Source organism: Pongo pygmaeus, chromosome 1, assembly GCF_028885625.2.
Source record: "Pongo pygmaeus isolate AG05252 chromosome 1, NHGRI_mPonPyg2-v2.0_pri, whole genome shotgun sequence".
Taxonomy (NCBI): domain Eukaryota; kingdom Metazoa; phylum Chordata; class Mammalia; order Primates; family Hominidae; genus Pongo; species Pongo pygmaeus.
Genome location: NC_072373.2, coordinates 163,004,266 through 163,030,445, shown reverse-complemented (window position 1 = coordinate 163,030,445; position 26,180 = coordinate 163,004,266). Strand labels below are relative to the sequence as shown.

Genomic DNA, 26,180 nt, shown 5'->3' with positions numbered 1-26,180 from the left:
TGTCTTCACTTAAGTCAAGAGTGATGGCCTTGTTTTCCTGTGGCATAGTTGGGATATTATTTACACTATAGTAGAATCTATGAGAGGTAACAGATGCAGAATCAGCAAGATGTAATTTTTTGGTTACAAACCAGATATACGTTAGAAAATTATTGTTAAAACAGGTATATGTTCAGTACCTGTTTTGATGGCAAATACTTGCTGAACCTACCATTGCCCCATATCCCATGTCTCCTGCAGATATCACCAGCCAATCAGAACAGGCCTTTCTGCTGAGCTGTGCAAGTGGCCTCAGAAGCCTCCCAAGCAGTGTTCCTTGTGGCCACAATCCATAAGGACTGGGGTAGGAGATTAAATCTATCTACCAATGAGGTCAATATGGAAAAGTGGTTGATCTTTGAAAGTGAAATGCATATTTTAAGCTGAGAAATGTTACCCAGCAGACTATTGTGATTAATATTTATGGGCAAGGACAACCTTTTCGAATGATCAGAACAGTTTAAAATAGGGTAGAGCAGGGCATGTAAATTCATGCCTATAGTCCTAGCTACTCAGGAGGCTGAGGCGGAAGGAACACTTGAGCCCAAGAGTTAGACACTGCAGTGCGCTATGATCGATGATCATGTGCCAGAGCGAGACCCCATCTCTAAAAAATAAATAAATATTCATTCATTCATTCATTAAAATAGGTAGATTACCCACTGAATTTCTTTTTCTCCTCCAACAGTTGTGAATTTATACTCATATTTAGTCATTTAATTTTATTATGAAAAATCAAGCAGTTAATTTTAAAAAGACTCATTGCTTACTACGTCTTTAGCAAAAGAGCAGGCTATTTTGTTTTACTTTTTTTTTTTTTTATAAAAATCTAAAAGCAATTTTATGGTCATTAAGTATCCCTGAAATGAGGTTGACTGTATATCCCAGTTTGCCCTGGTTTCTGTCCATTGTCCCATTGTTAATTATGACCAGTAACTGCCCTTATTCACTCTCAGAAGCATCCCTTATTTGGATAATAAATCATATGGTCACTCAAGACTACTTAATGTCCAGCATGTAAGTAATTCATCAGAAATTTATCTTTTTTTTTTTTGCACTGACAATCCTCTTTATTTTACTTTTTATCATTTACTAAGGCCATTTTGCTCCAAAAGGGTATTGCTATTCATAGTGTAAAAAAAAGTATCCCCTGATACTTTTACATAGTGTAAAAAAAAAAAAAAGAATAGTTATCCCCCAGATAAACTCTATTCTGTTTATCCTAAAATATGTATATATTTTTTGTACTTTTCATATTCTGAAAGGAATATATTTTAAATCACTAATGAAACGCTAATCTTAAATATCTTGACTTGTAAATTGCCGTATGCCTTTACTTGATTCTTTTGCAAAAGGAGAATCATAAAGAAGCCAAGAAGGAGGTAGCATTTGAGATTGAAATAACAAAAGACTAAGATAAATCTTTGATGTTTGCAAACCTGATGAAGACATCTGGTAACATGTGAAGAATATTTTTATAGTACGTTTCACCATAATTGTAATCTATTACACATGAAAAAAGCTTTTATCAAGCTTAAAGGATTACAGCATTGTTTGATCTTCTGCAAATGTTTCCACTGCAGCGAGTGCCTCCTTTTCGCCCCCTAGAGTGGGAAGGAAGCCGCTTTCTCATTCTGGGGTGTCTTACCCACATCACTATTCAGCACAAAGGAGACACTTCTGATTTTATCTTTGCCATTAGCCCTTGTTGGTCCCAATGGACTAGAAATTGAGACATACCTGCAATGGGAGCAATGTACCTGCCTTTGTCCCAACTCAGGGGAAAAATTCAAGCTGCTTTATCACAATGCAACCTTCGCAGGGGAGAAAGGGTTTCTTTCTATACTTCTTGTATTCAAGAAGGATTCATTGAACTATTGAATGCCCTTACTGTTATATGTGCAAGGCCATTTGAAGGATATGGATTTAACAAAACCAGTCAATCCCTGCAGGCTTGGGGCTTATATCCTAGGGGAAAGAGACAGACAGTAAATTAGGACAAGTCATTGCCCCCAAGGAGCTTACATTTTAGTGGGGAAGAGGCCAGAGGTAGGGGGTGGAGAGAGACAGAAAAAAATAAAGGAAAATGTCAGATAATAAGTGCTGTCTAGAGAGGTAAAATGGGATAATGTGGTGGATAGCAACTCGGTGGCCACTTTACACTGGGTGGTCAGGAAAGACCACTCCCAGGAAGTGATACTGATGTTCATCTGAGTCTCAGGTAAGAGCCAGCTTGCCACTGACAAATCCTTCTATAGAGAAAGTCTTGAGTGGCTAATGTCTTTACTTCTTTCCCTCCTGTACAACTTGACACTGATTACCTCTCACCCTGACCACACCCCACCTCCCATCTTTACCTTCTTAAGCCAGAATTTTCTGCAGATTCTGAGGACAAGTGCATACCTTTTCATCCTTCTATCTAGCTCTTGTGTCTATTATTAACTTTCTTTCTCTGAGTCTCACAATCTTTTAAGTCGCTGATTCCTAAAGGGGCATGTCCTGCTTCTTGGTATGGGTAAAGAGGAAGGAAAAAGACAGAAAAAGCCTCTCAAGGTATCAATCAGAGGGAGGAAGGGAAGAGAAACACAAAGAAAGGCAGGTTGATACTTAGGAATGCTGAAGCAAAATGGAGTGTCATAGTTCTGGACAACACTAATGCTGATTAAGGAATATCGTTTCCTCCTGCTCTAGTATCTTTCTCTCCCTCTCCCTCCCTTTTCTTACATAAAAACCACAGGAGGAGGTGCAAGTCAAGTACAGTTTAGGGGTGTTTGCTTGGTATGTGTGCAGGTATGTGTATGTGTGTGTGTGTGTGTGTAATTGGAATTTCTTTCCTTTTTTTTTTTTTAACAGGGTATTGCTCTGTCACCCAGGCTGGTGCACAATCACAGCTCACCACAGCCTCAATCTCCCAGGTCCAAGCGATTCTCCTATCCCAGCCTCCTGAGTAGCAAGTGCACATCACCATACCCAGCTATATTTTAAATTTTTTGTAGAGACAGAGTCTCACCGGGTCTGGACTCAAACTCTTGGGCTCAAGCAATCCTTCCATCTTGGCCTCTTAAAGTACTGGGAATTATAGGCATGAACCACTACACCCAGACTAAAATTAGGATTTCTTTTTAGTTATAAATAGTATTGAAGAGAGGCTTATGAGTTTTTAAGGTGTGGTTCTCAGGTAATGTGGGTTGCTGTTTGGCCTTCCAGTGTGTTCCCTTGAGTGGCTATTTCTTATGTATTTAGTCATTCTCCCTTTGACATAGAGACAGCACATGACTATGGCATTGAGCAAAAGTTTTCAAAGATAAATTTTAGCAATTGATTCTCTTTCTCCAAATGCAATCTGTTGGCTAGGCACAGTGGCTCACGCCTGTAATTTCAACACTTTGGGAGGCTGAGGCGGGCAGATCACTTGAGGTCTGGAGTTCGAGACCAGCTTGGCCAACATGGTGCAACCCAATCTCGACTAAAAATACAAAAATTATCTGGGCATGGCGGTGCCTGCCTGTAATCCCAGCTACTGAGGAGACTGAGGCAGGGGAATCACTTGAACCCACGAGGTGGAGGTTGCAGTGAGCCAAGATTGTGCCACTGCACGCCAGCCTAGGCGACAGAGCGAGACTCCATTGCAAAAAAAAAAAAAAAAAAAAAAAGCAAAGCCATCTGTTGTAGAATCCTCAAATGTAAAATGGATGAAAGCAAATCTCCTGTTGAAACAGACCTTGGAGGTCATACCTGTGCCCTCTGCCTCTCCCTCTCTCTTCTCCACACTTGCCTCTGAAGCAACATGAAAAGCTGAGGCTAGGAGCTCTGCTCTTCTATACTTAGGAGACTGGGACCCTGGACCAACCTTGAGAAGCCTGTACTTTAGGACTGAACCTTACTCTGCACTTCAGCCACAGGCTGTCAACGCAGGCTCAGGGGACTAGAACCAAACCTTCCTATACTCAGATTAATGATTGCAAAAATGGCTTTCTCTCAGAGGCTGCTAGTAGAGGCAGTTCTATTTGCAATAATTAACTTGCTTCTCCCAATTACTTTACCATAAATGTCTGGGCTTTGTTCAAGTTTATGTTCTTTTTAAGATCACTAAGAATAAAATACTGTGTTGTGAACATAATTAGATTTTATAAACCCAAAGGCTGTGGAATTATGCTGTGGTTTATCTCTTTATGAAGCAATTATACCAGTTATAGAAGATAATGTTTTAATGGGAAATATTACCCATATGGCAGACACTATTGGTTTAAAATAAAAGAAGTGATTAAAAACAACTTATGAATCTCTCTCAGGTAAAAGAATGAAAACAATATAAAAAAATGGATTCTGATTCATAAAATGAATTGTACACAACTTTGTTCGATGCTATAGTTAAGACAAAATTACAAGAAAGTCTAACAAAGGTTTGATAGAATGTTATTATGTGTCTTTCCCACTGCTAAGATTACATCATTAAACCCCAATTAATGTTTTATGTTAAGGCTTTCTTAGCCACTTTGCTAATTTCACTTTTCAACTTAAGATAACTGCACTGCACCTTTTATATCCAGAATTCCCATCAATTTCCCGAAGATGCATTCCCATTATGCTTATTTTCAGGAATGCAAGTTATTATCTAATTCTCATAATTAGCATTTAGCAACAGATTAGGAACTTAAATGGTCCATTTTTGTCTGGGGTAGTAAAAGCATTCTGGGCTAGTTTTATGAGACGGGGGAAAAAAACCCTAAACAACAGTGTTACCGAAGCATAACCTCTTTCTCCTGAGATTGTTGATTTAAAAATTCAAGCGAAACAAAATGCTGTTTCTAACCATAAAGTCATACCTAAAATTAGAGACTGTCAGAGCACAGGAAGGAAATCATAAATAGCCAAACACTGGAACACAAGTGTGAGATACGGAAGTCAATAAACGTTACTGTTTTCTTTTTGTTCACATCCTGCCTGAGAATTGTATTAGAGGAGAGCAAGAGAGAAAGAATACAACAGTAAAATAAAGGGAATGCATTTTTATTTCTAAACTACACAGTAATTCATGAAAACACACTTTTTAAAAATCAAAGGAATACCAGTGTAAATGGAGTGAAAAGTGGCAGTTCCTTTTCACCCCTCTTTTTCCCACTCCTACCCCATCATCAAAGGTAATGACTCTCAACAAGTTATGAGGTTTTTCCCAGTATTTTTATTTAAATGATAAAATATGATATTGTCCTATGACATGCTATTTTTAACCTAACAATATGTCTCAGAAATCTTCACATGTCATTATATGTAGCTTTACCTTATTCTTTTAAACAATTGCCCTAATAATCTATAGAATAAATTTCAATAACGTATTTACCTAATCTATTAATGAACATTTAGTTTATTTCCAATTTTTCACTAGTACACCTATTCCTTTAATAATTCCTCTTGTACATATGTTTATACACATATAAGAATTTTGTGTGTTGGGTTGTTGGGGACAGATACCTAAACGTGGAATTGCTGGGTCAAGAGAAAGAAAGGAAGATAAAATCATTTACATTTTGCAGCCAGGTGTGGTGGTGTGCACCTGTGATCCCAGCTACTTGGGAGGCTGAAGTAGGAGGACTGCTTGAGCCCAGGAGTCCAACACCAGCTTCACAATATACCAAGACCCTGTCTCAAAAAAAAAAAAAATTAGATTTTGGTAAGTATTACCAATTATTTCTCTAAAAAGAGTTTGCCAATATTATTAGTAGGTAAAATGTTTGCCAACCTGATGGATATCTTGTTTGCATTTTTTTAGAAGATGAGGTTGAATATTTTATTTGTTTATTGCTTTTTTGTATTTCTTGTTTTTTGGTTCACCTTTGTTATATTCTTTGGTGATTTTTCTACTGAGTTGTTGGTTATAGTCTTAGTCATTTGCAGGAGTGCTTAATATAAATCTTTTCTGTTATATATGTTCTAAATACGTTTTCCCAGCCTGTGTGTTATTTTTTTATCTTCATGTTCTCTTTTGCCAAACAAAAGTTTTAAAGTTGTATGCAGTCAATCTGTTGCCATTTTTTTTTATGACTTCTAGACTGGGTATCATGTTTAGTGTCAAAAGACAAAATCACAACAAATTTAGTTTAAAGATCTTATGTGGGGCTGGGCGCTGTGGCTCACACCTGTAATTCCAGCACTTTGGGAGGTCAAGGTAGGTGGATCACCTGAGGCCGGGAGTTCGAGACCAGCCTGGCCAACATGCTGAAACCCCTTCTCTACTAAAAATACAAAAATTAGCTGGGAATGGTGGCACGTGCCTGTAATCCCAGCTACTCAGGAGGCTGAGGCAAGAGAATTGCTTGAACCTAGGAGGTGGAGGTTGAAGTAGGCCAAAATCGCACCATTGCACTCCAGCCTGGGCAACAGAGCGAGACTCCATCTCAAAAAAAAAAAAAAAGATCTTGACTGAGGTCAGGTGCTGTGGCTCACGCCTGTAATCCCAAAACTTTGGGAGGCTGAGGTGGGAGTATTGCTTGAGCTTGGGAATTCAAGGCCAGCCTGGGCAATATAGTGAGACCCTATCACTATTAAAAAGAATAAAGAATTTAAAAAATATTTTTTAAAAATTTTAATTGTCTTTTATTTGCAATTCTAGAATCGGGCAACACCTCATACTATAAAACAGAGTGAGTGTTCTGATGAGCTGAGCAGAGGAGGTTGATTTAAGGAACTTTCTTATCATTCTGGCGAAAACTTGCCTGTTTAGGGATTTGGCTGTTATCTCTGTGTCCAGATTTGTTGAAAGGTCAGATAAAGATCTTAGTTTCAGCAGGTTAGTGTGGAACTTCAGCATGACTGACTCCAGTTTGGTTTTGTCTGTTGGGCCTAGTACAGGATCTATTATACATTTGATTTAACATTAGTAAAATATGTATTTACGCTAGAACATGTAGTGGTGTAATATAGTCTGAATGTTGTCCCCATCTAATCTTATGTTGAATTGTAATCCCCAGTATTGGATGGAGGTGGGGCCTGGTGACAGGTGACTGGATCACAGGGGCAGATCTCTCAGGAATGACTTAGCACCATCTCTTTTGTAGTAAGTGAGTTCTCAAGAGAGCTGGTTGTTTAAAAGTGTGTGGCACCTTTCCCTTCTCTCTCTCTTGCTTCTGCTCTCCCTACGTGAGATGCCTGCTCCTGCTTCACCTTCCACCATGATTGTAAGCAGCCCAAAGCTTCACCAGAAGCAAAGCAGCTACCAGTGCCATGCTTCATGTATAGCCTGCAGAACTGTGAGCCAATTAAACCTCCTTTCTTTATAAATTACCCAGCCTCAGGTATTTCTTTTTTTTTTTCCTTTTCAAAAACATTTTTTTTCAATTTCATGGAAAAGAGGTTTTTCATTTTTCCAAAAATTGTACCAAGTTAAAGCAAAGTTCTAGTTGATGCAGGTGCATTGTATAGGCATTAGCAATACTGCCCTCGTTATGCACTCATTACACAGTAGTGCAACCCCAAGAAAAGGATGGTTAGATATTTCTTTATAGCAATGCAAGAACAGCCTAACATATGGTGATATTAAGCAATGGGAGAACAGTGGGCATTAGAAGACACAGATCAGATTAGAATCTACCTTTCTGGCTGGATGTGGTAGCTCACACCTGTAATCCCAGTACTTTGTGGGGCTGAGGCGGGCAGATCACCTGAGGTGAGGAGTTTGAGAGCAGTCTGGCCAACATGGTGAAACTCTGTCTCTACTACAAATACAAAAAATTAGTTGGGCATGGAGGCACACGCCTGTAATCCCAGCTACTTGGGAGGATGAGGCAGGAGAATCGTTTGAACCGGGGAGGCAGAGGTTGCAGTGAGCCGAGATGGCATCATTGCACTCCAGCCTATGCAACAGAGCAAAACTCTGTCTCAAAAATAAATAAATAAAAAGAATCCACCTTTCTCAGATCCTGGCTATGTGGTTTCCAGCAAACCCTTAACCAGGAGGATTCAGTTTCCTTTTCCTTAAAAAAGATCCTATTAATATCTTCCTCTGGCCATTCGTTGAGAACATTAAATTAAATAATATTTGGAAACACTGGCAGGCTGGTCACGGTGGCTCACACCTGTAATCCCAGCATTATGGGAGGCCAAGGCCAGTGGATCACTTGAGCTCAGTACATTGAGACCAGCCTGGGCAACATGGCAAAACCCAATCTCTTCAAAAAATTAGCCGGGTGTGGTGGTGTGTGCCTATAGTCCCAGCTACTCAGGAGGCTGAGGTGGGGGGACTGCTTCAGCCTGGGAGGCAGAGGTTGCAGTGAGCTGAGATGGGTCACTGCACTTCAGCCTGTGCAACAGAGCAAGATCCTGTGTCAAGAAAAAAAAGAAAAGAAGAAAGCACTGGCAGAGTGCTTAGCATGAAGTAGGCACTGGAGGAATTTTGATACAGTGAGAATAGGAATACTAGGTACCTGAGAGGAGAGGCAGAAAATGTCAGTGGACTAAGTAGAGTGAAAAAGAGGTGAGGAAACAGGACTAGAAAACTCTAAAAGCATGCACACTTAGGTAGTGCAGAAGTGTTTTTATCCAACTATTAAATAGCACAACCCTAAATTTCTGTCATACTCCTGATCTTTCATTTTAGTGTTCAGGATCTCATAGTAAATATGCAAAATTTGATATTCATTTGATATCGGTTGCTGTGATACTTATTGCAAATCTCTTCTTATCTAGATTTTTAAAATATATTTTTTGTAGAGATGGGGTTTCTCCATGTTGCCCAGGTCGGTCTCAAACTCTTAGACTCAAGAGATCCTCCTACCTCAGCCTCCCAAAGTGCTGAGATTACAGACATGAGCCACTGCACCCAGTCTTATCTACATTTAAACAAAGTTTAGCATTTATTTTACTTTGCGGTTCAATATAGAAGATTTATTTTATCTTAGTTGCTAAAATTGGAAATCACTTGTATTTCACCAAATGAAGAGATTATGATTTTAAGAAACTGCCAGCTGCTAAGTATTTGCAGATTCATTCTTTTTTTAGTATTCGTTGCACATCCCATTCAATGTGTTACTTTGGAGATTCCATTTGATTGAATAGAGGCAGCCCATGCAGAACCCTTTGAAGAACAGGAGGGAGGCTGCTGAAGCCCAGAGCAATGAAGAAAAGCAATTCTAATGTAAGAAAAACAAAGAACAAAAAAACAGAAGCACTTTGCAAACACAATAAATGATATTAATAGATTCAACCCATCTTCATTGCTTTAATGAAATGATAGTTTTTGAGGCGCTTATTAAAACTCTTACATTGTCTTTTCCATTTTGTTGCTTTTGTTTTACTAAGAAGTAGAAATCTTCAGTTAGAAAAAAAATCAGAAAAGCATGTGGAACTACAAATGTAACTGATATTACAAATAGGTAGACTAAACTTTCTTTTATTTTTTCCTTTTAAGAGCTTGGATTAAGGTCAAACAATCGGAGGGGATTTTGGGTTTGGTTTTGTTTTAGAGGCAGGGTCTTGCTCTGTCGCCCAGGCTGGAGTGCAGTGGTGCAATCATGGCTCACTGCATCCTCGAACTCTAGGGCTCAAGTGATGTTCTTGCCTCAGCCTCCTGAATAACTATGTCTATAGGTGCACAAAACATGCCTGGCTGATTTTTTTGTTTTTTGTAGAGGTGTTATCTCGCTATGTTGCCCAGGCTGGTCTTGACCTCCTAGCTTCATGCAATCCTCCTTCCTTGATCTCCCAAAGTGCTGGGATTACAGGTGTCAGCCACCATGCCTAGCCACAATCTGGGCTTTTGAATTTCAAATTTACTACATGCCAAGTATGTGATGTTGGACAATCACTGGAGTTTCATGTTCTCTCCTTGTCCTACTTTCTGGGACAGGGATACTGATCTTGGTGTACCTTGCTTGAGAAAATTTGAGTTGACTCTCTCCCCCTTGAAACACTTCTTCCACCAAGAACACCACACACCCCTGACCCCTTACTCTGACTACTCATTCTCAGTCTACTTCTCTGGTTTCTTCTAGTCTCTTTGCCACCTAAATGTTGAAGGCCCCACAGTGAAGGCCTTGGTTTCTCCCTTGGTGATCTTGTCCATTCTTGTGGCTTTAAACACAATCTACATGTTATAAGAACAGGCTAACCCAACATCTATTTTGAACTCAAGACTCAACTTCAGATTCAGCTGTCTACTAGCATCTTCATTTGTCTATCATCAAGGTATTTAAGACCCAAGCTTTCTCTTCTCACAGATGTCCCATCTCAGTAAATAGTGTTGCCATTTTTCTAGTTGCCCAAAAATCTTGGTGCCTTCCTTGACTTTTTTCTTTCATTCCTCACATCTACTCCATCAGGAAACCCTATCCATCCTACCTTCAAAATATATTCAGAAATTGAATCGCTTCTTATCACCTCATCTCAACTGCCTAGCTCAAACTACAGTCATCTCTTGCCTTAGTTATTACAAAAGCCTCCCAAAGGTCTGTCTTCATAGCCAGATGATCCTGCTACAACCACACTTGTCTGCTCCAAATCTGTCAGTGGCTTTCCATCCCACACACGACAGGAGTCTGAGTCACTACAATGACCTAGGAGGCCCCACCTGATTTACCTCTTCTGTCCCAGGATCCTCCACTGTAATCACTCAGCTCCAGACACTGGAAACGTTGTAAGCACCCCAGAGTCTTTGCTCCTGCTGTTCCCTTCTGAATTGTTCACTAGCACGCTACCTCTCGGAATTCCTGTTGCCTCCTATTCAGCCCTCCCCAGACACTCCATGTAAACAACAAACCTCCACCCCCATGCATTCTAGTCTCCTCTGCTTTGCTTTTCTTCACAACACTCACCACCATCTAAAATTGAACATACTACACATCTTACTCATTAATCTTGTTCATTGTCTGTCAGTCACTACAATGTAAGATCCAGAAGGACGGGAATTGTGTCTACTCTGTTCCCTATAAACCTTTAATGCTTAGAACAGTGCCTGGCACATAGTAGGTGCTCAATAAATATTTGTTGACTGAATGAATGAACAATAGATAATGGCCCAATCTATTCATTCCATCTACTTCTCACAAGACAGAAAACAGTACTTCACGAAGGCAAAGAGCTTTCAGACTTCAATGTGTTTTCTGAGGCTCTTCCTCAACACTCCATTATTTTATCATCACCATTGTTGTTTTTCTCTAAACTGCCACTCTATAATTGACAAGAAAGCAACGACATAATGTAAAATTATGTGTTTTTATTTTCATTTATGCAGCTTTGTTTTATTTTCTAGGACCATTCCAATAGTTATTGGAGTCATTGAAATGACAGTCATTTTCAACCGTCTTCTTTGCTGTTGACTGAAACCGTTTCTTCAGATAGATTCATGTGGCAGAGTTAATAACACCTCAGTAGGCAAACACTATCCTTCATTTCTCTGGGGGGAGATATTTTTAGCCACCACACTAATTAGATAGCTCTCTGGCTGATAATGGGGCAGACAAAGGGTGTAGCATGTTAAAGAAAATGAGCAAACAAACAGGTGCAATCAACTTACAGAATATTAATTAAATGTCTTTTTTTTTTTTTTTGAGATAGGGTCTCACTCTGCTGCCCAGGCTGGAGAGCAGTGGCACGATCTTGGCTCACTGCAGCCTTGACTTCCTCCACTTCCCAAGCTCGGGTAATCCTCCTGCCTCAGTACCCCCTGAGCAGCTGGGACTACAGGCGCATGCCACCAGGCCTGGCTAATTTTTTGTACAGACGGGGTTTCAACATGTTGTCCAGACTGACCTTGAACTCCAGGGCTCAAGTAATCTGCCCACCTTGGCCTCCCAAAGTGGTAGGATTACAGGCATGAGCCAATATGCCCAGCCAAATTTCTTAATAATCATCATCATCATCATAAACTGCTGGTAGGAAGTTTGGCATAATGTGTCACTTCAATTATAAATCACAGATGATTTTACTTGATATAGTTAGCTAGAGATAATCCACAGGGGGTAATTTTATTTATTATTGTTTTAAATGCTATTAAATTTTGTTTTTTTCTAGCCTGCTAATTTTCTGAATGAAGCTGTAATTGGCATTTGATTGATTTGGCTGTGTCCCCACCCAAATCTCATCTTGAATTCTCATGTGTTGTGGGAGGAACCTGGTGGGAGGTAATTGAATCATGGAGCAGGTCTTTCCCATGTGGTTCTCATGATAATAAGTCTCACAAGATCTGATGGTTTCAAAAATGGGACTTTCCCTGCATGAGCTCTCTCTCGTTGCCTGCCCCCATCCATGTAAGATGTGACTTGCCCCTCCTTGCCTTCCACCATGACTGTGAGGCCTCCCCAGCCATATGGAACTGTAAGTCCATTAAATCTCTTTATTTTGTAAATTGCCCAGTCTTGGGTATGTCTTTATCAGCAGCGTGAAAATGGACTAATACAGCATTTACCACAGTGTCTGGCTCATAGTAACTGTGGCAGAGCCTGCTAATGGTCTGTTCAACTTCCGTTCTCAAATTCTTACTTCCTAACAGAACCCCTATGTCATTGATGATAGCAGTTCTCTCAGTAAAAAGATACATTTCTAGCCTTCCTTGCAGCTAGGTGTGGTCATGTGACTGAATTCTGTCCAATGAGATATACACAGAAACTGTTAGAGGGATTTCCAAGCTGTCTTATTAAACAGCGGTGACAGACAAATGGAGAATATTTTCCTCCCTCTTCCTCCTTCCTGCTGACTGGGAAGTGAGCATGACATCTAGAGCTCCAGCCCCTATCTGAGACAATAAGGTGACCTGGAAGATAGAAGTTGTGTGCTGAGTACGGTGAGCAGAAGACAGAAAAGCCCACATCTCTGATGATTTTGAGGAGCTGCCTTGGATCACTTTCCTTAACTTCTTTTACCTGAGAGTAATGTTCTAATATCACTGTTCTTGCAGGTTCTGCTATTTGTAATTGAATTGATCCTAATGGATGTAATAGGTAATCAGAAATTATTTTTTCAGAGAATGGATGGAGTACATGCCTATGGTGGTTATAGTAGTCTGCTCAGGCTGCCATAACAAAATACCACAGACTGGTTGTCTTAAACAATATAAATTTATTTTCTCACAGTTTTGGAGGCTAGGAGTCTAAGTTTAAGGTGCTGGCAGGGTTGGTGTCTGGTGAGACCTCTCTTTCTGGCTTGTGGATGACCATCTTCTTTACCATGTCATATAGCCTTCCCTTAGGCTCATGCAGAGAGAAGGAGAGAGAAATATTTCTGCTGTCTCATTCTCTTTGTATAAGGACATTGATCCTATCGAATTAGGTCCCCGCCCTTATCTTAGTTACTTCCCTTAAGGCCCTATCACCAAATACAGTCACATTGGGACTTGAGGCTTCAACATATGGATTCTGGGGTACACAATTCTGTCCGTAACAGCGGTCATCTATTGTCTTGCCAGTTTTCATCTTCTAGGACCTGCTCTTTTCCTCCTGTCCACATGTTGCTTCAGTATCACTCTGATTAGCTAGCAGCAGTTGATTGGTGTGAAGTATACACCTGATCCAAGCTGGGCCAATCAAAGGCTTTCCCTAGGAATTTTGCAATTAGGCCTGCGAAAGAGACAGACTCCTTCCAGTGACAGAGTGTTAGGTGGCAAGTTCAGAAGCTGTCAGTCTTGTTTCTCTCCATGTGGCCAGAATGAAAGGAAGATGGCCCATAGATGCAGAATAAGAAGAATAATAAACAATCCACAGAAAAGGACAGAGGAGAGATGAAATGAGAACCCTGAACGCATTAGAATCCCTTGCTCTAATTGTTAATAAGGTTCAATCATATTCATGACTCATGACCCATGAGAAACTTTATAATACAGCCTTCTTTCTTCCTTAGCTACTTAGAGTTGGGCTTCTATTATTTTCAATTGAGAACCCTAGCTAATACAACTCTCCAAAATTAAAAAAAGAAAAAAGAAAAAGAAAAGAAAAAAAGCTTTGTATTTTTAGGCTTTTAGAACTCACGTTATTTTCTTTTAATAATGATTAGCAACAACTAATGGTGTTTGTTTTATCTTGTACACTAAATTATCTGAAATTGGGTAGGTACTACAGTGGAAATAAATATTTGATGTTATTTTCAGTAAATTGTTACTGGAGTTAAACCTCTTGCTATCCTGACAATTCCTCCCTACATCACCCTCTTTGCAATGGCAGATGGAAGAATTGGCAATAAATGCAATTTAGCTTGAAGAAAACACCCTAAATATTAGAAACCTGTGAAGAACCACTAGATTGCCTTATCAACTCATTGTGCATCCTATTTGGAAGTCTAAAGTAGAACTAAAATTCTAATACTTTTACTTGTATAATTGCTTATAATTGTCATCTTTGCATCTCAGCAATTATTCCTGGATAAATATACTGCAAATCATCTAAGAAGAGAAAAACCCCTCTGAATTACATGACTGAGTTTCAGAATGTGAGTAAAGTATGGCTAACCGAAATGTTCAAGCAAACTGATGCAAATTTCCTTTTCTATGACTGTGTAAGCAAAACTCTTTTGCACGATACTAAGTTTGATGTGGTGTAGCATGTAAAAGAGAAAGCACCTTTATCTGTGTTTGAGTGGAAACCAGGTAACCTTGTCATAAACTGGGGAAGAAATGACTTAAGTGTCAGCTCCCACATCTCCTGCTGTGAATAGCCTTTAGGGGTGTCATAACCACGAACACACAAACTCGACAGAAACTAAATCTCAAGTGCACAAAGAAAATGTATCTGCGATGAATTCATATTGGGGTCTTCCCACACATTATTTAACTTAATCTTCCAAACAACCTGTGAGGTAGATATTATTATCACCATTTTACACTGAGGAAATTGAGTCAGAGAGATGCTTTTTCTTGCCCAGCACCACTTAGGTCATAAGTGGTGGAGCTGGTTTTGAATGTATTCACCTCACTCGCACCCTATGTGTCTGTGCTGTACTATGAATTCCTCAAGGGATGGGGACTGGTATTTAACTTGTGTCTTTAAATTGTTGTGAAAGACTAGAGGCTCCTTCTTGGTGGTAAGAAATAACGTGTATAATCCCAAGAATACAGCAGTTGTACTCAAGAGTATATTAAGGTCAGCAGGTGCGTGTAATAGACGAATTACGAAAGACGTATCTGTGAAACATGCTGAGATTCAGCAGTAATAAATTGTTTAAAAACCAGGCTTGAGAAGATGATAAGAGCTATTTATGACAAACCCATAGCCAATATCATAATGAATGGGCAAAAGCTGAAATCATTCCCTTTAAACTGGCACAAGACAAGGATGCCCTCTCTCTCCACTCCTATTAAACATAGTATTGGAAGTTCTGGCCAGGGCAATTAGGCAAGAGAAAGAAATAAAGGGTGTTCAAATAGGAAGAGAGGAAGTCAGCTTGTCTCTGACTGCAGACGATATGATTGTATATTTAGAAAACCCCATCAGCTCAGCCCAAAAACTCTTTACGCTGATAAGCAACTTCAGCAAACTCTCAGGATACAAAATCAATGTGCAAAAATCACAAGCATTCCTATACACCAACGATAGACAAGCAGAGAGCCAAATCATGAGTGAACTTCCATTCACAATTGCTACAAAGCCAATAAAATATGTGGGAATATGATTTACAAGGGACATGAAGGACCTCTTCAAGAACTACAAACCATTGCTCAGGGAAATCAGAGAGGACACAAACAAATGGAAAAACATTCCATGCTCGTGGATAGGAAGAATCAATATCGTGAAAATGGCCATACTGCCCAAAGTAATTTATAGATTCAATGCTATTCCCATCAAGCTACCAGTGACTTTCTTCACAGAATTAGAAAAAGCTACTTTAAATTTCATATGGAACCAAAAAAGAGCCTGAATAGCCAAGACAATCATAAGCAAAAAGAACAAAGCTGGAGCCATCACGGTACCTGACTTCAAACTATACTACAAGGCTACAGTAACCAAAACAGCATGGTACTGGTACCAAAACAGATACATAGACCAATGGAACAGAACAGAGACCTCAGAAATAACACCACACATCTACAATCATCTGATCTTTGACAAACCTGACAAAAAAAGCAATGGGGAAAGGACTCCCTGTTTAATAAATGGTGCTGGGAAAACTGGCTAGCCATATGCAGAAAACTGAAACTGGATCCCTTCCTTACACCTTATACAAAAATTAACTCAAGATGGATTAAAGACTTAAATGTAAAACTCAAAAGCATAAAAACCCTAGAAGAAAACCTAGGCAATATCATTCGGGACATAGGCATGTGCAAAGACTTCATGATGAAAACACCAAAAACAATGGCAAAAAAAGCCGACATTGACAAATGGAATCTAATCAAACTAAAGAGCTTCTGCACAGCAAAAAAACTATCATCAGAGTGAACAGGCAACCTACAGAATGGGAGAAAATTTTTGCAAGCTACCCATCTGACAAAGGTCTAATATCCAGAATCTACAAGGAACTTAAACAAATTTACAAGAAAAAAACAAACAACCCCATCAAAAAGTGGGTGAAGGATATGAACAGACACTTTGCAAAAGAAGACATTTATGCAGCCAACAAACATATGAAAAGAAGCTCATCATCACTGGTCATTAGAGAAACACAAATCAAAACCACAATGAGATACCATCTCATGCCAGTTAGAGTGGTGATCATTAAAAAGTCAGGAAACAAGAGATGCTGGTGAGGCTGTGGAGAAATAGGAACGCTTTTACACTGTTGGTGGGAGTGTAAATTAGTTCAACCATTGTGGAAGACAGTGTGGTGATTCCTCAAGGATCTAGAACCAGAATACCATTTGACCCAGCAATCCCATTACTGGGTATATACCTAAAGGATTATAAATCATTCTACTATAAAGACACATGCACATGTATGTTTATTGCAACCCTATTTACAATAGCAAAGACTTGGAACCAACACAAATACCCATCAATTATAGACTGGATAAAGAAAATGTGGCACATATACGCCATGTAATACCATGCAGCCATTAAAAAGAATGAGCTAATGTCCTTTGCAGGGACATGGATGAAGCTGGAAGCCATCATTCTCAGCAAACTAATGCAGGAACAGAAAACCAAACACTGCATGTTCTCACTCATAAGTGGAAGTTGAACAATGAGAACACATGGACACAGGAAGGGGAACACCACACACCGAGGCCTGTCAGGGGGTCAGGGACAAGGGGAGGGAGAGCATAGGTTGATAGGTGCAGTAAACCACTGTGGCACATGTATACCTATATAACAAACCTGCACGTTCTACACATGTATCCCAGAACTTAAAGTAAAATTTAAAAAATTTAAAAAATAAAAAATAAATAATTTAAAAAAAAAAAAAAAAAAACTAGGCTTGAGAGGAAAGCATAAGTAGTCACCACCACCAGCGCAGCAGTGCCAGAGCCAGGAGGAGATCCTGGCCGCTGCCCCTGCCTCCCATCTGCCGTAAGCCGCCTCCATCCTCAGACCTGTTCCAGCAATCTCTTAAAGCATGATGGGTTAGGCTGGGCATGGCGGCTCATGCCTATAATCCCAGCATTTTGGGAGGTCGAGGCAAGTGGAACACCTGAGGTCAGGAGTTCAAGACCAGCCTGGCCAACGTGCTGAAACCCCATCTCTACCAAAAATATAAAAATTAGCTGGGCATAGTGGCACAGGCCTGTAATCCCAGCTACTCAGGAGGCTGAGACAGGAGAATGTCTTGAACCCCAGATGCAAGGTTGCAGTGAGCCAAGATGGTGCTACTGCACTCCAGCCTGGGTGACAGAACGAGACTCTGTCTCAAACAAACAAAATCATGGTGGATTACTATGAAATTCTAGGAGTGTGGAGAGAGGCCTCACCCGAGGATATTAAAAAGGCACACCAGAAACTGGCACTGAAGTGGCAACCAGATGGAAATCCTGAGAATAAAAAGCAGAGAGAAAATTCAAACAAGTAGCTGAGGTGTGTGAGGTGTTGTCAGATGCTAAAAAACGGGACGTCTATGACAAATATGGCAAAGAAGGATTAAATGGTGGAGGAGGAGGTAGAAGTCGTTTTGACAGTCCTTTTGAGTTTGGCTTCACATTCTGTAACCCAGATGATGTCTTCAGGGAATTTTTTGGTGGAAGGGACCCATTTTCATTTGACTTCTTTGAAGAACTCTTTTGAGGACTTGTTTCAGAATCAAAGGGGTCCCCGTGGAAGCAGAAGCCAAGGGTCAGGGTAGTTTTTCTCCACATTCAGTGGATTTCCATCTTTTAGAAGTGGATTTTCTTGTTTTGATATAGGATTTATTAATACTTCATTTGTGTCACTAGGTCACAGGGGCCTCACTTCATTTTCTTCCACATCATTTGTTGGTAGTGGGATGGGCAACTTCAAATCGATAACACTTCTACTAAAAAGGTTAATGGCAGAAAAATCACAATAAAGAGAATTATCAAGAATGGTCAAGGAAGAGTAGAAGTTGAAGAAGACGGCCAGTTAGTGTCTTTAACAATGAATGTTAAGGAGCAGCTGCTGCACTTGGATAACAAGTAATTCAAGGCACCCACTTAACAGAAATGTTAAACTATAACAAGAACCATCTGAGAATTAACAGAAACTTTTTTTTTGTAGATTTCAAGGGAACTTGCCTTTCAGAATAATAGCACCTAAAGTATTCATAAACAGCTAATCGGAACCTCTATTTCTCACAGGCTTTTGAGTTTATTGTTGGGACCCATAATAGGACCATTTTTTTTTTTTTTTGTCTTTAAAATTATTGTAGGCCAGGTGCAGTGGCTTACACCTGTAATCCCAGCACTTTGGGAGGCCGAGGCGGGCAGATCAAGTGAGGTCAGGAGTTCAAAACCAGCCTGGCCAACATGGCGAAACTCCGTCTCTACTAAAAATACAAAAAATTAGCCAGGTGTGGTGGCAGGTGCCTATAATCCCAGCTACTTGGGAGGCGGAGGCAGAAGAATTGCTTGAACCCGGGAGGCGGAGATTGCAGTGAGCCAAGATCACACCATTGCACTCCAGCCTAGGCGACAGAGCAAGACTCTGTCTCAAAAAAATATATATTATTGTAAATATCTGTATGCTTTTTGCCTTTTTATTAAATGTACTCCAAGGTGAGCCTTGACTCTTTAGTGTAGGACAAGATTGCGCACTAACACCAGCATGGATCTGCTTTTCCATTGTGTCTGAAATGTGAGCCACATAGTGTTGGCCTGCTGTGAGGTCAACATTGCCAGGGTGAATCTTCTACAGAACTAAATTCATTTTTTTTTCAGTAGGTAGTAGTAAAAGATATTAATGCATTAATGGTAATACATTTCTGGTTTAATATAAATTAAGGGTGTTTTCTAGCTGAGCCTGAATCCTGGCAACTTAGTAAGTCTTGACAATTGTTTAAATATGTGATGTTAAGCTTAGGTTTAAAAAAGTAAAGCTGGTAAATTGGGTCTTTGTCATTTGCTTTTTTTTTTTTTTTTTTTTTTTTTGAGATGGAGTCTCGCTGTCACCCAGGCTGGAGTGCAGTGGCGCCATCTCGGCTCACTGCAGGCTCCGCCCCCCAGGTTCATGCCATTCTCCTGCCTCAGCCTCTGGAGTACCTGGGACTGCAGGCGCCTGCCACCTTGACCAGCTAATTTTTTGTATTTTTAGTAGAGACAGGGTTTCACTGTGTTAGCCAGGATGGTCTCTATCTCCTGACCTGGTGATCCGCCCACCTCGGCCTCCCAAAGTGCTGGGATTACAGGCGTGAGCCACCGCGCCCGGCCGTCATTTGCTTTTTTAAAAAAGAAAATAAATGCAAATGTGTTTGGTGCAAATAAATAAACAAATAAAAACTAGATTTGACCACTGAACACAATGCATAATCCAGGACTGATTCCTATGCTGAGGGTGAATGTGATGGGAGATTCTCTCTCAGGGATACTATTGAGGCATTCAACAAAATTTTAATATGGATTATAGATTATAAAAAGAAATTCTGTATCAATATGAAATTTTCTGCATTTGATATCTCTGCTATGGATATTTTGAAGCATATTTTTATTAATATGAAAACACACTCAAGTATTACAGCAAAAGGGCCATTATATATTCAAGCAACCTCTCTTGGATGGTTTAGGGAAAAAATTATATCTCTAAACAGAGAGAATGAGAGAGAGAATAAAACAAACGTGGTCAGGCATGGTAGCTCATGCCTGTAATCCCAGCACTTGGGGAGGCGGAGATGGGAGGATCGCTTGAGGACAGGAGTTCAAGACCGGCCTGGTCAATATAGCAAGACTTTGTCTCTATTTAAAAGAAAAGAAAATGTGGCAAAATGTTAAAAATAGCTAATCTGGTAAAAAGTATAGGAGAATTCTTTGTATGTATTGTTTTCACAGTTTTTCTGGAAGTTTAAATTATTACAAAAGATAAGGTTCATTAGAAAGACCACTAGGCTTAGACTCAGGAGTCCTGGTTTTGGGTTCAGATTTCCCATTATCCATCTGAGTGACATTTGTCATTTCACATAATTTCTCGGGACCACACCCCTCTTCTGTAAAATACAAAAGTTATTTGTTTTAACTGTGGATTGGCATTCCATTATAGAAACAAATAGCTCACTCATTCCTCTAAACTGTGTGGTTTCTATTTCTTCCCTGTTATGAGCAGTGCTGCAGTGAACGGCTGTATTCATGGTTCCCTGTGCTCACGTGCAGGTGTGTCCTAGGGCACAGCCATGTTGATCCATGTGGGTAAACTAAAAAATGTAACATCGAATGAAAAAAAGCACGCTGAAAATACATTAAATATGATTCAATTTATGTAAATTTTCAGACACTAACATACATCATAAAAGTACAAAAACATACATCAGATTGATATATGCCAACATCACCTTAGAGCTTACCTCTTGGCAGAAAGGGAGGAAGAAGGAAGGAGTAGAGTGGGCTGTAGTTACATCTATAATATTTTTTCTTCTTGAGAGAGTGAGAGATTGATCTACGGTAAGGGTGGGTTCAGCTAATGACTCTTAGTGTCTTCCACTGCTAATGATCTATAATCAAGTTAGATTTGTAACCTTAAAATACTTTATAGCCTTTACCCTGCTTGTGAGTGTGTATAGATTTAACAGAATTCAACAAGCATGTACTGAGAAAATTCTTTACTCAGGGCATTGAGCTACCTACAGTATAGTCAGAGGGAAATAAAACATGGTTTGGAATGCTTTGAGGGAAAGAGGACTCTGATGTGGTATTAAAGATAAGGTTGGTTAATCATTTCCTTGAGATAATGGCACATAAGCTACAATTAAAGGAGAAAATGGACATATGAGGGAGGGAGGACTTTGTTAGCGCTATGCTTTTAGGCATATATTCCTTATGTGAATATTTATTCTTAGCATTGTTGGCTCAGTGAACAGCCTAGGAAAGTTACATTCCAGAAGGAGACATGTTATTACACATGGGAATCGATTGGTCCTCCATGAGTACCTACAATTGAATTCTATGTATTAAAACAGCAGAAAAACACATACAAATAGAAAATATTTTTAATCAAGGACTAGTATCCAAAGCAAAACAAAGTGGAAATTTGGTAATTATCCTGTGAATTTCTGCAACTTAACAACCAAACTGGATAATTCGAGCAACAAGTTCATCTACTGATGTGTGCACACCCTTACAGCAAAACATATCTCTCTATCTCTGAGAGTCATCTTAGGCAAATGTGAACAGAAGGGGTTTATCCATCAGGGCTCTTTTAGTACCAAAAAACAGAAAACCTGACTCCAGTGAACTTAAATGAAACTAAACGGTCCAAGGATAGATTTTTATTTTTTTCTTGTTTCTCTTTTTATGTTTTTTTCTTTATTATTATTATTATTATTATTATTATTATTATTATTATACTTTAGGCTCTATGGTACATGTGCACAACGTGCAGGTAAGTTACATATGTATACATGTGCCATGCTGGTGCGCTGCACCCACCAACTCGTCATCTAGCATTAGGTATATCTCCCAATGCTATCCCTCCCCCCTCCCCCCACCCCACAACAGTCCCCGAAGTGTGATGTTCCCCTTCCTGTGTCCATGTGTTCTCATTGTTCAATTCCCACCTATGAGTGAGAATATGCGGTGTTTGGTTTTTTGTTCTTGCGATAGTTTACTGAGAATGATGATTTCCAATTTCATCCATGTCCCTACAAAGGACATGAACTCATCATTTTTTATGGCTGCATAGTATTCCATGGTGTATATGTGCCACATTTTCTTAATCCAGTCTATCATTGTTGGACATTTGGGTTGGTTCCAAGTCTTTGCTATTGTGAATAATGCTGCAATAAACATACGTGTGCATGTGTCTTTATAGCAGCATGATTTATAGTACTTTGGGTATATACCCAGTAATGGGATGGCTGGGTCAAATGGAATTTCTAGTTCTAGATCCCTGAGGAATCGCCACACTGACTTCCACAAGGGTTGAACTAGTTTACAGTCCCACCAACAGTGTAAAAGTGTTCCTATTTCTCCACATCCTCTCCAGCACCTGCTGTTTCCTGACTTTTTAATGATTGCCATTCTAACTGGTGTGAGATGGTATCTCATTGTGGTTTTGATTTGCATTTCTCTGATGGCCAGTGATGGTGAGCATTTTTTCATGTGTTTTTTGGCTGCATAAATGTCTTCTTTTGACAAGTGTCTGTTCATGTCCTTCGCCCACTTTTTGATGGGGTTGTTTGTTTTTTCTTGTAAATTTGTTGGAGTTCATTGTAGATTCTGGATATTAGCCCTTTGTCAGATGAGTAGGTTGCGAAAATTTTCTCCCATTTCGTAGGTTGCCTGTTCACTCTGATGGTAGTTTCCTTTGCTGTGCAGAAGCTCTTTAGTTTAATTAGATCCCATTTGTCAATTTTGGCTTTTGTTGCCATTGCTTTTGGTGTTTTAGACATGAAGTCCTTGCCCATGCCTATGTCCTGAATGGTAATGCCTAGGTTTTCTTCTAGGGTTTTTATGGTTTTAGGTCTAACATTTAAGTCTTTAATCCATCTTGAATTGATTTTTGTATAAGGTGTAAGGAAGGGATCCAGTTTCAGCTTTCTACATATGGCTAGCCAGTTTTCCCAGCACCATTTATTAAATAGGGAATCCTTTCCCCATTCCTTGTTTTTCTCAGGTTTGTCAAAGATCAGATAGTTGTAGATATGTGGCATTATTTCTGACGGCTCTGTTCTGTTCCATTGATCTATATCTCTGTTTTGGTACCAGTACCATGCTGTTTTGGTTACTGTAGCCTTGTAGTATAGTTTGAAGTCAGGTAGTGTGATGCCTCCAGCTTTGTTCTTTTGGCTTAGGATTGACTTGGTGATGCGGGCTCTTTTTTGGTTCCATATGAACTTTAAAGTAGTTTTTTCCAATTCTGTGAAGAAAGTCATTGGTAACTTGATGGGGATGGCATTGAATCTGTAAATTACCTTGGGAAGGATGGCCATTTTCAAGATATTGATTCTTCCTACCCATGAGCATGGAATGTTCTTCTATTTGTTTGTATCCTCTTTTATTTCCTTGAGCAGTGGTTTGTAGTTCTCCTTGAAGAGGTCCTTCACATCCCTAGTAAGTTGGATTCCTAGGTATTTTATTCTCTTTGAAGCAATTGTGAATGGGAGTTCACTCATGATTTGGCTCTCTGTTTGTCTGTTATTGATGTATAAGAATGCTTGTGATTTTTGTACATTGATTTTGTATCCTGAGACTTTGCTGAAGTTGCTTATCAGCTTAAGGAGATTTTGGGCTGAGACAATGGGGTTTTCTAGATATACTATCATGTCATCTGCAAACAGGGACAATTTGACTTCCTTTTTTCCTAATTGAATACCCTTGATTTCCTTCTCTTGCCTAATTGCCCTGGCCAGAACTTCCAACACTATGTTGAATAGAAGTGGTGAGAGAGGGCATCCCTGTCTTGTGCCAGTTTTCAAAGGGAATGCTTCCAGTTTTTGCCCATTCAGTATGATATTGGCTGTGGGTTTGTCATAAATAGCTCTTATTATTTTGAGATACATCCCATCAATACCTAATTTATTGAGAGTTTTTAGCATGAAGCATTGTTGAATTTTGTCAAAGGCCTTTTCTGCATCTATTGAGATAATCATGTGGTTTTTGTCTTTGGTTCTGTTTATATGCTGGATTACATTTATTGATTTGCGTATATTGAACCAGCCTTGCATCCCAGGGATGAAGCCCACTTGATCATGGTGGATAAGCTTTTTGATGTGCTGCTGGATTCTGTTTGCCAGTATTTTATTGAGGATTTTTGCATCAATGTTCATCAAGGATATTGGTCTAAAATTATCTTTTTTTGTTGTGTCTCTGCCAGGCTTTGGTATCAGGATGATGCTGGCCTCATAAAATGAGTTAGGGAGGATTCCCTCTTTTTCTATTGATTGGAATAGTTTCAGAGGGAATGGTACCATCTCCTCCTTGTACCTCTGGTAGAATTCGGCTGTGAACCCATCTGGTCCTGGACTTTTTTTGGTTGGTAAGCTATTGATTATTGCCACAATTTCAGCTCCTGTTATTGGTCTAGTCAGAGATTCAAATTCTTCCTGGTTTAGTCTTGGGAGGGTGTATGTGTTGAGGAATTTATCCATTTCTTCTAGATTTTCTAGTTTATTTGCGTAGAGGTGTTTGTAATATTCTCTGATGATAGTTTGTATTTCTGTGGGATCAGTGGTGATATCCCCTTTATCATTTTTTATTGCATCTATTTGATTCTTCTCTCTTTTTTTCTTTATTAATCTTGCTAGCGGTCTATCAATTTTGTTGATCCTTTCAAAAAACCAGCTCCTGGATTCATTTATTTTTTGAAGGGCATTTTGTGTCTCTATTTCCTTCAGTTCTGCTCTGATTTTAGTTTTTTCTTGCCTTCTGCTAGCTTGTGAATGTGTTTGCTCTTGCTTTTTTAGTTCTTTTAATTGTGATGTTAGGGTGTCAATTTTGGATCTTTCCTGATTTCTCTTGTGGGCATTTAGTGCTATAAATTTCCCTCCACACACTGCTTTGAATGCATCCCAGAGATTCTGGTATGTTGTGTCTTGGTTCTCGTTGGTTTCAAAGAACATCTTTATTTCTGCCTTCATTTCGTTATGTACTCAGTAGTCATTCAGGAGCAGGTTGTTCAGTTTCCACGTAGTTGAGTGGTTTTGAGTGAGATTCTTAATCCTGAGTTCTAGCTTGATTGCACTGTGATCTGAGAGATAGTTTGTTATAATTTCTGTTATTTTACATTTATTGAGGAGAGCTTTACTTGCAAGTATATGGTCAATTTTGGAATAGGTGTGGTGTGGTGCTGAAAAAAATGTATATTCTGTTGATTTGGGGTGGAGAGTTCTGTAGATGTCTATTAGGTCCGCTTGGTGCAGAGCTGAGTTCAATTCCTGGGTATCCTTGTTGACTTTCTGTCTCATTGATCTGTCTAATGTTGACAGTGGGGTGTTAAAGTCTCCCATTATTAATGTGTGGGAGTCTAAGTCTCTTTGTAGGTCACTCAGGACTTGCTTTATGAATCTGGGTGCTCCTGTATTGGGTGCATATATATTTAGGATAGTTAGCTCTTCTTGTTGAATTAATCCCTTTACCATTATGTAATGGCCTTCTTTGTCTCTTTTGATCTTTGTTGGTTTAAAGTCTGTTTTATCAGACACTAGGATTGCAACCCCTGCCTTTTTTTGTTTTCCATTTGCTTGGTAGATCTTCCTCCATCCTTTTATTCTGAGCCTATGTGTGTCTCTGCACGTGAGATGGGTTTCCTGAATACAGCACACTGATGGGTCTTGAGTCTTTATCCAATTTGCCAGTCTGTGTCTTTTAATTGGAGCATTTAGTCCATTTACATTTAAAGTTAATATTGTTATGTGTGAATCTGATCCTGTCATTATGATGTTAGCTGGTTATTTTGCTCGTTAGTTGATGCAGTCTCTTCCTAGTCTCGATGGTCTTTACATTTCGGTATGATTTTGCAGTGGCTGGTACCGGTTGTGCCTTTCCATGTTTAGTGCTTCCTTCAGGAGCTCTTGTAAGGCAGGCCTGGTGGTGACAAAATCTCTCAGCATTTGCTTGTCTGTAAAGTATTTTATTTCTCCTTCACTTATGAAGCTTAGTTTGGCTGGATATGAAATTCTGGGTTGAAAATTCTTTT

The 26,180-nt window shown here is 39.5% G+C and overlaps 1 protein-coding gene, 1 non-coding gene and 1 pseudogene across 6 annotated transcripts in view; 2 read left to right on the top strand and 1 right to left on the bottom strand.

Moving 5' to 3' along the window:
• IL23R (interleukin 23 receptor) overlaps positions 1-26,180 on the top strand; it is a 141,885-nt gene that overhangs the window by 91,005 nt on the left and 24,700 nt on the right. Inside the window, exons 11-12 of one of the 5 annotated variants that reach the window (XR_010124293.1) lie at positions 241-343; positions 5,508-5,523. The exons of 1 other annotated variant lie outside the window; for it this stretch is intronic. Coding sequence is in view for 3 of the 4 variants with exons in the window: in XM_054483617.2 (XP_054339592.1) it covers positions 241-343; positions 5,508-5,621 (217 nt within the window). In the remaining variant the exon portion in view is untranslated. Of the gene's footprint in view, positions 1-240; positions 1,210-5,507; positions 5,698-26,180 lie in introns of those variants that run through there. 3 more of the 5 variants (XM_054483617.2, XM_054483624.2, XM_054483634.2) reach the window with 3 other exon arrangements.
• LOC129023988 (U4atac minor spliceosomal RNA) lies at positions 7,399-7,524 on the bottom strand. Its single transcript, XR_008497004.1, has one exon. It is a non-coding gene; the product is annotated as a U4atac minor spliceosomal RNA (small nuclear RNA).
• On the top strand, positions 14,412-18,729 carry LOC129034117 (dnaJ homolog subfamily B member 6-like; annotated as a pseudogene).